Source organism: Colossoma macropomum, unplaced genomic scaffold (genome assembly GCF_904425465.1).
Source record: "Colossoma macropomum unplaced genomic scaffold, Colossoma_macropomum, whole genome shotgun sequence".
NCBI lineage: Eukaryota > Metazoa > Chordata > Actinopteri > Characiformes > Serrasalmidae > Colossoma > Colossoma macropomum.
Genome location: NW_023494807.1, coordinates 23,006,547 through 23,019,250, shown reverse-complemented (window position 1 = coordinate 23,019,250; position 12,704 = coordinate 23,006,547). Strand labels below are relative to the sequence as shown.

The window sequence follows — 12,704 nt, the reverse complement described above, 5'->3', positions numbered from 1 at the left end:
TGATTTACCTCATGACATTTTCACACATGCAAAGGGCAGCTGTTTTCAAAAAATGCAAAATGAAAACAAGCATAAGAAAAAATTATACAGGTAAAAGATTTTTATGAAAGCAATGATTTTCTGGTTAAATGTGCACTCTTAAAAACACACACACAAAAAAAAAGTTATCAAGTGAAGATTGACTTGCAAAATGTAAGGCCAGTCAGTCTTACCTTTGGTTGAAACTGCCTGGCAAAAAGTATGTATCTCTGGATGTCTTCTGCGGCATAAACACGTTCTACTGATTCTACATTCCTGGCATGGAGGTCTACAATTCGCCTGGCTATGGCATAATCTGTCACCTGGGTAGAGAGGAAAAAAAGAAAGAAGAAGAGAAAAAAAAAAACAAACAAAAAAACAAAAAAAAACAGAAAACACCACACCCAACTATTTACAGTATCACTTATGGAACACAAAGGAAGACAACGAAATCAGATCCAAAAGGGCAACTGCACTCATCGGCTTAACTGTCATTAACTTAACTACAGTTTAGTGTTTAGCACAAGTTTAAACCTCAATTAGTGATGTGGATTCTTAAACTCCATTGCGTCCTTGGAAAAAGCACTAAACTCAACTGCTGTGGCACATTAAATCACACATCTGCACCTGGACGTCACCATGTCTGAGGTATAACTAAGGTTTATCATAAACTCACATCTACAGCAGGTTTAAAATGGATGGTTCAGTAACAGAATTCTTCAGCCAAGCAATACAGCTTGGTAACAGTATGTTATTATTAACCCCAAATTTTTAATAACCTGAATTAAATAACTAAATCAGGCTTAGAAGATGGCTCGGGTAATCAGATTTATGAAATCATTTAGTAAAATCTTTTATGCTAAAGTAACTACAGGCAATAATATACTATAGTTTAATAACTGTGTTGGACTGACTGACCTAACTTCATAGTACATCCAGTAGAGCAGCAGCAGACCAGGTAGACTCATAAAGTTTAATTAAATGTCTATCTGCACATTAAACCCCAGATGTGACCAGTTTGGCTGAACCTGAGAGACACATATTACTCAAACTCAGTTACCTACTTCCATCAACTCCATTCAGAGAGTACACAGTTGTAGCAGATACAGCTATACAAAGCTACAATCAGGGTAATGATTCATGCACATGGTTTTCACTGTATTGTCAGTGATCTGGGGGGAATACAAGTCCTGCAGGTAGTCCTTTGACAAAAGCAAATTCTGATATGCTCTCACCTCATTGCACTCATCCACCAGAATGAAAAAGAGGTCAAATCGGGACATGATGGGGGCGGACATGTTGACGTTCTGCTTCAGAGACTTGGAGCGGTTGTATCTGCCATCAATGGGATTGGCTGCTGCCAGGATGGACGTGCGGGCATTCAACGTAGCCTAAATAAGCACAGCAAGTTTTACTGATAAGTCACTTTACTGTTTTGAACTCGAGGTAACCATGTTCTCCTGAAGGCCCCATTCAGGAGCTGAAATGGCAGCAATGGCAGAATTCTGTTTACTAGAAGAGTGCAAAGTTAACATTTCTACTACATGTCTTAGGGTGTACTAACACTATGCCAGGTTGCTTTGTACGGTGCCCAAACATGACTGTCCCTCCTCCCCACTCCTCGCTGGCCTGCGCTCATCGTTCTGGACCTGAGCACGCTTACATCACGATGCAACTTTTCATGGTGAAGGAAAGCGCTCTTGCATAGCACAACATAGCTCATGAATGTACATAATTTGTGGCTTATTTGGAACTGTTTTGGGCACCCTGACACACGGCCCTCTTGCATGCCTTACAGATTTATCAATTATGCAACACAGCGATTTTCTGTTAACTGTGCTGCAAGATTTTTTACAGAGGCAGCAGATGTTGAGGGAGAAATTTGCAGCTTTACTCGCCGACTACAACTGAACATTCTTTAGTAAGGTGGAAACAAGACCCATTACTACCCCACATATTCTTAAAGGAATTGAGAAGGGACAGCCACATCACTGACACCATGTTAAGAGTTCTGTGTTCGAAAGTTAGCGATCACACTAGATGCGGACTTTGCCTGAGTCCAACTGAAGCATACCTGAGTCCATCTCATCAAGTGGGCCAGGTACAGAGCAATTAAACTAGTCAAACGAACTGTACCTTTGGTGGGGGGGGTGGGTTCAAACATGCTTGGGCAGGCTACGGATCGCCTAGTGTGAGTGAACTCTTAGTAGATGATTGTCTGTTAGGAAACAGGATTTAGTATTGCACAACCACTATCAAGCCATTCATGTTTTTGGATTTAAATAAATTCTGCACTAGCTACTCTAGATTGCTGTTCTTCAGTTTCTATATAAATCACTACATATTTCACTGTTTGCCCTGCTGAAACACTTAATTAGCCACCTCATGCCATTAAAACAAGAGGATGCAGCTTTTGAAACAAACAAAAAAAAAAAATCCTCATCTTGGGTAAATGGTCAATTTTACCAAGTATTGTCCTGGCAGCTTTTTCACAAATCAGGATTAAGTTATACAGAGGACTTCCAAGAGCCTGTCCTATAGGAGGAGAGACAAGTTATACTGGACTGTGGGTGTAACGATTAGTCAATCATACTTTATGACTCAATTTGGGAAACAAGGCTGCTCAGTGTAATTGATGCTGAGCAGCTTTGTTTCCCCAAATTGAGTCATACAGTATAATTGACTAATCATTGCACCCATAGTTTTTATAAAACACCAAAACTACTGGAGTGCTAATAGCACTTCCTTATGAAGAATTTTCAGCCTGCTAAATGAGTGAGTTGGCAGGCTGCATGATAATGCATCTCTGAAAGGCTACACATGGTTTGTTAAAAATCCATTTTTATTGTTTGGTATAAAAAAAAAAAACCAAGCACTCGAACATAAAAGAGAGATTACTCAATTATAAAAGAGTATAATCGATCAATAGTGAGAAGCCCCTTCTGGAAAAATCGCACTTAGGTTTAAGTTATCCCGCTAGTCCTGATATTTGAAACACCAATGCCCCAGATTTTTGTACATGTTAGAATGATGCTGTACCTTGACTCCAGCCTTGGTGATGGAGATGGTCTGCTGTTCCATGGCTTCATGGATGGCCACTTGGTCTTTCAGGTCCATCTTATCAAACTCATCAATACAGCACACACCCTGAGAAGAAGCTGTGATTTTATACACCCACACATACCATAAAATATATACAAATCTTACGTTTGCTTAAGGAAGGAACACCATCAAAGTCCTCAAATGAAACTGCTCACATTGTCAGCCAGCATGAGAGCTCCAGCCTCAATCACAAACTCGTGAGACTCCTCGTCTTTGACCACAGCGGCGGTCAGACCGGCAGCGCTGCTGCCCTTACCACTGGTGTACACAGCTCTGGGCACAAAGTCCTCAACATGCCTGAGAGAAAGACAGAATGAGTAAATATGCCAGACATGCTTAAAGTCCTAGTCACATTATTTCTTAACTGTCTTGTGCTTAACATCAAGTGCTATACATACTTGAGGAACTGGCTTTTGGAAGTGCTGGGGTCTCCGATGACGCAGACATTGATGTCTCCTCTTAGAGACGTCCCCTCCATGGTTGTCTTAGCCACACCACCAAAAAGCATGAGCAAAATGCCACGCTTGATTTCATCGTTCCCTGGAAAATATTAAATAGTCTGGAATCAATGTTTTATATAACAAAAAAGAATTTGGTGGCACTGATGAATAGACCAACATGTTAGCCTGTGGCTAGTGTGTTAGTTTGGGACTAACATTAACTTGTAGCTAAAGCACTAGATTGGGACACTACAAAGCATAACTTATTTCAAATATTGAAATGTCAAATGCTGGATTAAACTCAAAATAAAAAAGCTAACTAGATGTGTCCAGAATGTTGAACAAAGCTGTAGATGACTCAAAAATTATTGAGAAAACTGTGCATGATTAAATTACAATTAAATATCCAGAATGTCAGATAAATGTGACCATAAGTGATCAAATCTCAAGGTAGAGAACGAAAATTGTTATTATTGTATGAAAATTATTGCAAAACAATTATAGCATATAAATTCATCTAAAAGGGAATTTTACCAATATAATCAAAATCATTAAGATCTAAACATCAACATTACCTATAAAGACTCCAAAGCTACATGTAGGTTCACTGGTCATTTTGAATTGCCAATAATTTGATTATATTTGTGTTGTAGGCATCGTTTTCCCCTTCACCACCACTGTAAAGAAAATCTGAGTTTGTTTCTTTAAAATACACCATTTCACATCAAACCACTCGGACGGTTTACACCCTATTGATTAAATTACATAGAAATTTTCAAAAATTGATGAGTTGATCAGTGATCAAATTCCTGTCGCATAACTGCTGTTCCCAAAAACCTTGAAATCTCTTGGTATGTAGTTTACAGTATTTACATTCATTACTGTATATACACTGTACCTCTATACTAAAAATATCAGAACTCCTCCTCAGCGGGGCGTCAGAGTAGCTCCTGGAGTTCTCCTACCTTATAAAAGATAACTGATGGAACTAATCCAACACCTAATCCAAGTTATTTCTAGGTTTTACACCCAGGTGTGTTGGAGCTAAACTCTGCAGCACAGTATATAGAAGGGCTGGGGACTCCAGCATTAAAAGAACACCCAAAAAGTCTTCTAGAGCCCACCATGAATGGTGGGAAAGAGGCTAGTGCAGAGGTTGTGATAGAGGTTCTTATCCTGGCTCATCTCAAACACCTTCTCCCACTCCTGCACAGTCATCTGGTTCTTCACACTCTCTGCCGTCTGGTCCTCCTGACGCAGCTCCTTACCTCCAAACTGGACAAACAGATTAACGGAGGTCAGGCTTTGTTTTAAATGTACCATTACTGTTCTCTTTTAGACAAGCAAGAAATATCACCATGTCCTTATGAAGGCTGTACTACAATGTGGAGCTCAATCACATCATGATCCCTCACCCTTGGGTTTGTAGGTGCAACATGACTGGCCAGAAAGGCCAATCTGTAGGACAACTCTCGAACACCCAAAGCCTTCAGGCCCTGAATCCCATCCGCCTCAAAGCCCTCCTTTCCAGTCACCCTGCTGCTGGTCTCTGCTCTGGTACCTGCATAACAGATGCACATGAACTCAGCAGCTATACTGAAGCCTAAAGTCTGTACTGGTCATTTACACAAAGGAAAACCCAGACAATAAATTTATTTTAACATTAATTTTTATTTTATGTATTTTTTCAGAAGTGTCCTAGCAGGACTTTACTTTCTGCTTTCGTTTTGCTGCATCTCTAGTTATTGTCAGTACTTGAATACTGAACAACTACAAGTTTCGTTAATTCTGTTAAATTAAATTTAGTGCAGTGTTGTGTGGAAAATGTTGAATTAAAAAAATAAATAAAAAATAAAATTATATATATATATATATATATATATATATATATATATATATATATATATATATATATATATATATAAATAAAAAAAAATAAAAGAGATATATATATATAATTCTTTTTTTTAAATAAAAATACTATTAAAACTGTTTTATTGTGATGCATATTGTGTATCATGGTTCATCTTTAAGTATTCTGAACCCATATCTTCCACACCTAATTGCAAACCATACCAGAGAGCGCCATGGCAGAAACATCAGGCACCACAATGAGAGTGCCAGTGAAGTCACAGCGGTCTCCGGCCTGTGCCGTCTCCACAGCCTCAGCCCTCAGGATCACCTCCACGCTGCGGGGGATTGAGCCTCGAGGAAGCTCCGCCTGTGTCTCCTGAATACGCACCTGACACCACACAAACGCATGAAATGACACTTATTTGTGTACTGTGTAAAAGTTCTGCCTGAATGTTTACATTTTACACATAACCCACATTCTCTTTTATGAAAAAAAGTTCATAGCAATTTAATCCATCAATAAACTGTCTTAAAGCAGTAGGTTATTGTTGTTCACAGTTTGGTTTAGTTTTGTACTGGAGCTACAAAACTAATGTAGTGAACAACCTTAAAGCCACCAGTTAGCATGGTACAAACTAAATGACTAAATCCCACTTTTCTCAAACTGCAATTTCACTGATTTTTCAAAATCTATGCATAATTAAATTGTTACAGTATAAACAGTCATTCAGAGTGGTTAGATGTGAAGAGCTCTGTGGCAGAGAAACTTATCGAGTCAGATTTGTTCACAGTGGTGGTGTTTAATACCTTTAAAAGCTCTCTCTCAAAAACCCATTATACACAATGATTATGAATATGCTGTCAAATGCCAGAAGGATTGTTCTCTGAAAGTCTTGTTTTTTTTGTTTTTTTTTCAAGGGGGGGAGGGTTAAATACAGGGCATTATAAAAACATTTTTCAGGTTTACTACTATTTTACCATCAACCTTACATATAAAAACTCAGAAGACGTGTAGGTTCGCTGGTTCTTATGGATAGTAAATAAAACCGCTATATTCACATTGTACAGAAACGTACAGGTTCGCACGTTGAACCATTTTATGGGAGGCAAGACCAGCCAAACAAGAAATTAAAATGAACAATAAAATGTAAATGCAAACCTCTTTTAGCCATTTCTTTTTCCAAACATCTGCGCAAATATACCACCAAAATTGACATGAAATATCTACATTCACAATTAAAATTTTCAGATAAGCACAAGTAATTTGTGACAAAAATAAAAATAAATTTAAAACTGCTATTTGTCATTTAATTTTAGTCATTATTCTGGTATTTCATGGCCGCATCTAAAATGGAAAAGCTAATAGAGAAAAGAAAATCCAAGCGTTGCTCTGGCTTTTCTTTATACAATGCAGAATACGTGCCAAAATTAAAATCAGAATGGAATGTTTACTTTTTTTTTATAGCGATAGGCTGCATATCCAAATGACAAAATGAAAATGCAAAATGGATAAATCAACAGCAAAGTGACAGTTTGCGATTCAGTTTTCGGCATGGACGCCCTTTAAGTGTCAGAATAAAAAGGCAAATGGGAATAAACACAGGCGCCATTTGCTGGTTATTTACTTTTCATTTCGCACTTTGCTTTTTCTTTTTCAAGTTACCCACCATGTAAATATATGTTAATTAACACTGGGCAGGGCTTGTCTTGACTGATTGGCTACACCTGGGGTAAGGTGAGAAACTGAAAATTAGATTTTTTGTCTGAGATGTACTCAGATTACCTTCTGAAAGTCGACAAAGCGGGACTTATTGGTGTCCAGCATGAACCTGCGGCGATTGGCACACACAGGGTTTTTGCAGATTGCGGGCTGTGTGTATTTAAACTGCTGCTCCACATCCTTAATGACCGACTGACAGTCCAGACAGAGGAACGTTCCACTGACCAGCTCTGGATGAACAGGGTGTGTCCGCACCACCTGACCACTGATCCGAAGCAGAGTGCCGATACGAGCAGTGGACAGCTCACGGATCCTGGACAAAAGAAGCAAAACTGTCAAGAGCATATGAAGAGGGAAGATTGTTGCTATAACATCAGTGTAGTTGTACACGTTGTATATAAAAGGGGAGGACAATGACTACTGACTGTTCAGACAGGGCCTATACTTAATCACACTATCCATAGTCTGTGTGTGAAAGAATTAACAAAGTAAAATTCACTACAGCAAGTGCGCAACAATACAAAACTAGAATGAAAATACTAAATACAATACAATAAATACACTCGATGAGACAGGATGCAAAACAGTAAAACATTTTTGAACACCCTCAGTCAAGTTATATGGTTTGTTCATTTAAGTAAATATGGATTTTTTCCCTGGTAATTTTAGTGCACAATTTCAATTTGTCGAGTTTAACATATTGGAAAAAAAATTAAAATAAACATGCCATAACCTTTGCACAGGCCACATTCTGTTTTAGTTTTTTCTTCCATGTTGAATTCTGCAAATAAACAGTAGCTGTGCTTTCCTTGTTGAGGATGTTTTAACTTATTTTACTTAAAACAAATAATAATAATATTCCACAAAAACAATTTGACCAGGGGTGTTCAGACGTTTGCACTCCGTTGTACTGGCTTTTACAGGTGTAAAATTGAGTTACAATAGAAGGGGTCCAAAAAACCTGCCTAATATTAAAATATCCTTGGCATTCCACTCACGTCAAATCACATGAAAATATTCGCTAACGATTTTTATGGGTTTCAAAAATATATATAAGAATACGTTTAATATAGATATATTATCAATTTATTGGTCTCCTGTATGGATACTAACTTTCCCTCTCAAGGAAAGCGAGGCACTTTAATCAGGACCTGAGGTCTTGATTAATTGACGACTGAGGATTATGCATGATAGCAGGAGAGGGGGAAAATCAAAGTTTTCACTGTCAAGACAAGACATCCCATACAGATTTCAAGGATGCTGGCTATGAGCCAACTAAAAATACAGCATACTTCAACTGCAGAAGCTTCACCTACATTCTAAGACAGTCTTCAGTGAAATACTAACTTTTGCCTTGAAGGAAAGTCAGAAAAGGCCACATAAAACTCTTTAGATGGTGGTATGTTCCCATGGTCACGGGCGAAGTGGCGCACTGCTCTGCAAAGAAATGGGTACACCCTGTGGACACAGAGAGAGATTAAACTGATAGAGGCCCATTACTTCCAAGCAAACAACCACCCTAATGAGACTATCACTCATAAAGGGCCCACATCCTACATTTTTTGTAGTAAAGGGAGATTCACCAGTTCATTCTGTATACTGGTTGAAATTCTTTTTAAAGTATTAGTTTTGTCATTACCATTATATCGGTATTCAGATAACGTGATGTACAAACAGTGAAAAACACACTGATGCCCTCACCTCTTGTGTAGTGAGTTGAGGCCTGAGGTAAGTAAGGGGAAGAAGTGGAAGGAAAAGCCAGTCTCTCGGGATTAGCCATTAGCCTAGCATGGAGACTAGCTGGTGTTCTGACAAACTGTGCTACTTTTTACCTTTTTTAAAAAAATCCTGCCAACAATAAAACCACAAGGCCGAAATCAGATTTTTGTTCAAATTTTCCCATTCCACCTTAAATGGTCCAACAGTTCTTATTATGATGCCTCAGGTGCCACAATGTAACTGCTACACCATTTAAGGCAGAACGGTAAAATTCAAACAAGAAGCCAGCGAATGTCCTTACCAGAATATGTTACCAGCATGAAAAGAATAATTAGGATATTCTGATAGACTAAATCAGCTTATCAGGGGGTAAGTAGTAATATGAGGCTTAAGTCTGTGCTGAATTAAATGCACGAGACAAATGACTTTGGGACGCAAAACAACACTCAGCGCTGATTCCGTCAGGCTCAGAGAAGCCACTGTGGGCTTTACATACACTCACCTTTATCGAGTTAGGGTGAAAAAGCAGTACTGACACCCGTCTATATATTGGTAATTTCTGTTTTTACTATGTCACCCATTAACATTATTTTAGATTTACTTCAGTTGTCAAATACGGTTCCTATTAAAAGTGAAGCGACATCCAGAATTTTACACCATGGTTAATCTACAAAAAAGGTTTACTTAAGCACCCCAAACGGTTTTATTTGAAAATAGTATACATAAATAATACTACAATATAATATACTTAAATACATAAATAATACTATATATGGGCTGCATGGACTGAGGAGTAAACAGAATATTTATAAATATTAACAATTTAACAAGAATGTCTGATGTCGAATAGGAGTTATTTTGAGAAAATAAGTCAGCATTTAGAGATAAGTCAGTCTGAATATCATGAAACACAGTCACAATACTCTGACTGCATTTCTTTAGGTCACCAAGTGAGCCTAATGAGATGTTTCACCTCTGAAAAAGAGTCTCTCAGATGGCCTACCTGTAATACTCCTCCTGAATAGTGGTGGCCAGTTGCTGGTTGTACTGCTCAATGTTGGTGAAACTCACAGTCAGCGTGTTTCTCTCAGGTCGGATGAGCTCCTGAGCTTCGGGTAAATACAGTGGATCTCCAACTTTATCCTGAAACCTAATGAAACCAACAAATGTTACAAATCCGAAATCAGCTTCCTGTTTGAATTTTCCTGTTCTACCTTAAATGGTTGAGGGAGATTTGCTGATAAAGTGAAAGATTTTAAGAAATAATGTTAATAACTGTAATCATAACTAATCATCTTATACTTTATGGCTCACTCTGGGCAGCTCTCCCTGTGTGTGTGTGCCTGTGTGACCTGACTATGTGGCACGTGCCAAGCAGGCTTTATTGTGTGAAAAGCTGGGGCCTGGAGAAGCACACGCACGCACGCACGCACGCGCGCACACACACACACACACACATCCTGTTTGTACTATGTACCATTAAGAATGTCTCTGAGAGGAGAAACACATACATAGAGATACTCAGCTGTAAACACATTAATGGTTGATTTGAATCCATACTACTATACTGTGTTGGTTCTCTCTCTCTCCGCATATGCTTGAGTTCAGTCCTGGAGTGCTACATATGTTTCAACCAGGCATGAGAAACACTGCTCAGTCCCATCTTGAACATAAATTGTAATTATGATAGAGACACCTGGCCATTGTTAAGGAGCCTGGGCCTGCCTGCACACGCACGCGCAGTTTGGGCCATAACTTCATTTTCACCCATTTCATGTACAAAACATTTTAACACTTCCATGGCTAGTCACAATTGGGAATAACCTGTTTAGTCACAATAACGGGATAATCAATCGATTCTAACTTATTTTGTACTCTCTTGATCAATATAAAAAGAGAAAAGGGGATATGTTATAACCAAGTGTGTTTTAACTTATAGATAACAGTATGATCAAATGTAATAGCTTAAGGCCAGTGATTATTTTATGTAATGGTGTATTAATGAAGTGAAATGAACTGAAATGGGTGATGAAGGATGACATGGCACTTTTAGAAGAAGAAAAAAAGGTGTTTGTGACAGAAGGCCAAGGCTGAAGAAACAACATACATAAAAAGGTACAAAATTGTTACTGTTGTAATTGAACTCGGTGAAGTCAAAGTTGTATGTGACAGTAAGAAAGATCGGGTGAGATGAGGTAATGGGGGTGGGTAACCCCTCCAGAGCAATCATCATTGTAAAGCCCTAATCTTTTATATAAGATAGTATCTTTCTCTGCCATTCTTGGTGTTAATAATTGTTTTGTACTAGGTAAAGTTTTATTTTTGAATGAGAAGCATGCCGTTTTTTTCAACGAGGGTGACACTGGTTTTTGTTATAATTTACCCGTTCCACCTTAAATGGTGCAGCAATTACTATGATAACGCCTCAGGCGCCAAAATGTAGCTGCTGCATCATTTAAGGTGCAACCAGAAAATTCGAACAAGACACTGGCGAACAGGAAGTCAACTTGAGTCTCGTATAAAACGTCTGAGGATCGTTTATCGATAGCCGTTAGCCTGTTTAGCCGACTGAGAGCGTTTCCACCAGAGAAAAAACCCAAATAGCTCGACTTACTCCTCCAGAAACTCCAGAAAGAGTTTTTGACACTTCTCGGCCAGGTCATCCCGCACCTGCACGCCCGCGTTGTTGGTTTCTGCTACAGGTTCCATGGCCCAAAATAAAAAACAGAAGCCGAGGAAAGAGAAGAGCTGCTGAGGGGAGCCGGTTCAGCACATACACAGCCACAGCACGGCGAGGTGCTAATGAGGCCTGGCCAGGAGCAGGTGAGCAGTCACGTGCACTGATTAGCCTGGGACTCTTTACCTGCTGTCTTCGGTCACAACTACCACTCGCTGCAGAGCCAGAAGTCTAAAGGGGTGGAGCCGGACCTGATCCAACTCCGCCCACGTCTACTTTTCATTGGTCTAAAATCATCGTATTTCTATAGGTCTTTAAACTAGTATGTGTTTCTTACGTTTTCCGGCTACGATTTATTTCATTGATCTACCCTGTCGCGTTTTTACCTGTGGGAAATGATGCTGGTGTGTTTGTTTATTTTCTCGTCCTGAATGCCACAACACAGCCTTTATAATCGCTCATGGTTCACGACGTTCACACTCATTCGTCAAAACTCAAGAAGCTTTTTTCACATTCCGGTACAAAGTCCGTTCTGTAGGCCTACATCTCAGGTGTACTTATGATAGACAGGTTCTAGTTGAAAACGCTGAACGTTTTTAAACACTAGAATGCACATACGACAGGTCAAAATAACCCACATAACTGTGTTTTATCAGCTAAATCCTGGAATTTCATAATAAAAATCTTTGTAACGACTACATTTAAAAGGATTTGGTATTACTGCCACACATTTCCATAAGTCTAATAAAAATGACTCAATATGCCTAAAAAAATCATATCATATTAAATGTTATATACCCTGATAAGCCACTTTATTAGCTCATTCTACCTTGTTTCCCTATGGGAGGCAAATCCAGCCAAAAACGAAATTAAAATTAAAACCATAAAATGAAAATGCAAACCTCTTTTTGCCATTTCTTTTTCCAAACATCTGAGCACATATCCTACCAAAATTGAAAATGAAATGAAATGTCTACATTTGCAATTTCATTTTTCACATAAGCACGAGCAATTTGTGACAAAAATAAAAATAAATGCAAAACAGCTATTTTTCATTTCATTTTAGTCGTAATTCTGGTTTTTCACGGTCAAATCTAAAATGAAAAAGCTAATAGAGAAAAGAAAATCCAAGCTTCACTTTGGCTTTGGCTTTTCTCCATGAAATGCAGAATAC

The 12,704-nt window shown here is 38.6% G+C and overlaps 1 protein-coding gene across 1 annotated transcript in view; it reads right to left on the bottom strand.

Moving 5' to 3' along the window:
* The window catches only part of mcm6l (MCM6 minichromosome maintenance deficient 6, like), a 14,083-nt gene extending 2,444 nt beyond the window's left edge, over positions 1 to 11,639 (bottom strand). Inside the window, exons 1-12 of the mRNA XM_036556258.1 lie at positions 11,468 to 11,639; positions 9,857 to 10,003; positions 8,482 to 8,592; positions 7,198 to 7,447; positions 5,637 to 5,802; positions 4,976 to 5,121; positions 4,685 to 4,835; positions 3,519 to 3,660; positions 3,276 to 3,417; positions 3,058 to 3,165; positions 1,254 to 1,409; positions 213 to 341 (exon numbers count right to left, since the gene is read on the bottom strand). Of these exons, the coding sequence (XP_036412151.1) occupies positions 213 to 341; positions 1,254 to 1,409; positions 3,058 to 3,165; positions 3,276 to 3,417; positions 3,519 to 3,660; positions 4,685 to 4,835; positions 4,976 to 5,121; positions 5,637 to 5,802; positions 7,198 to 7,447; positions 8,482 to 8,592; positions 9,857 to 10,003; positions 11,468 to 11,562 (1,743 nt within the window). The 5' untranslated portion in view covers positions 11,563 to 11,639. The remainder of the gene's footprint in view (positions 1 to 212; positions 342 to 1,253; positions 1,410 to 3,057; positions 3,166 to 3,275; positions 3,418 to 3,518; positions 3,661 to 4,684; positions 4,836 to 4,975; positions 5,122 to 5,636; positions 5,803 to 7,197; positions 7,448 to 8,481; positions 8,593 to 9,856; positions 10,004 to 11,467) is intronic.
* Positions 11,640 to 12,704: the final 1,065 nt, after the last annotated feature.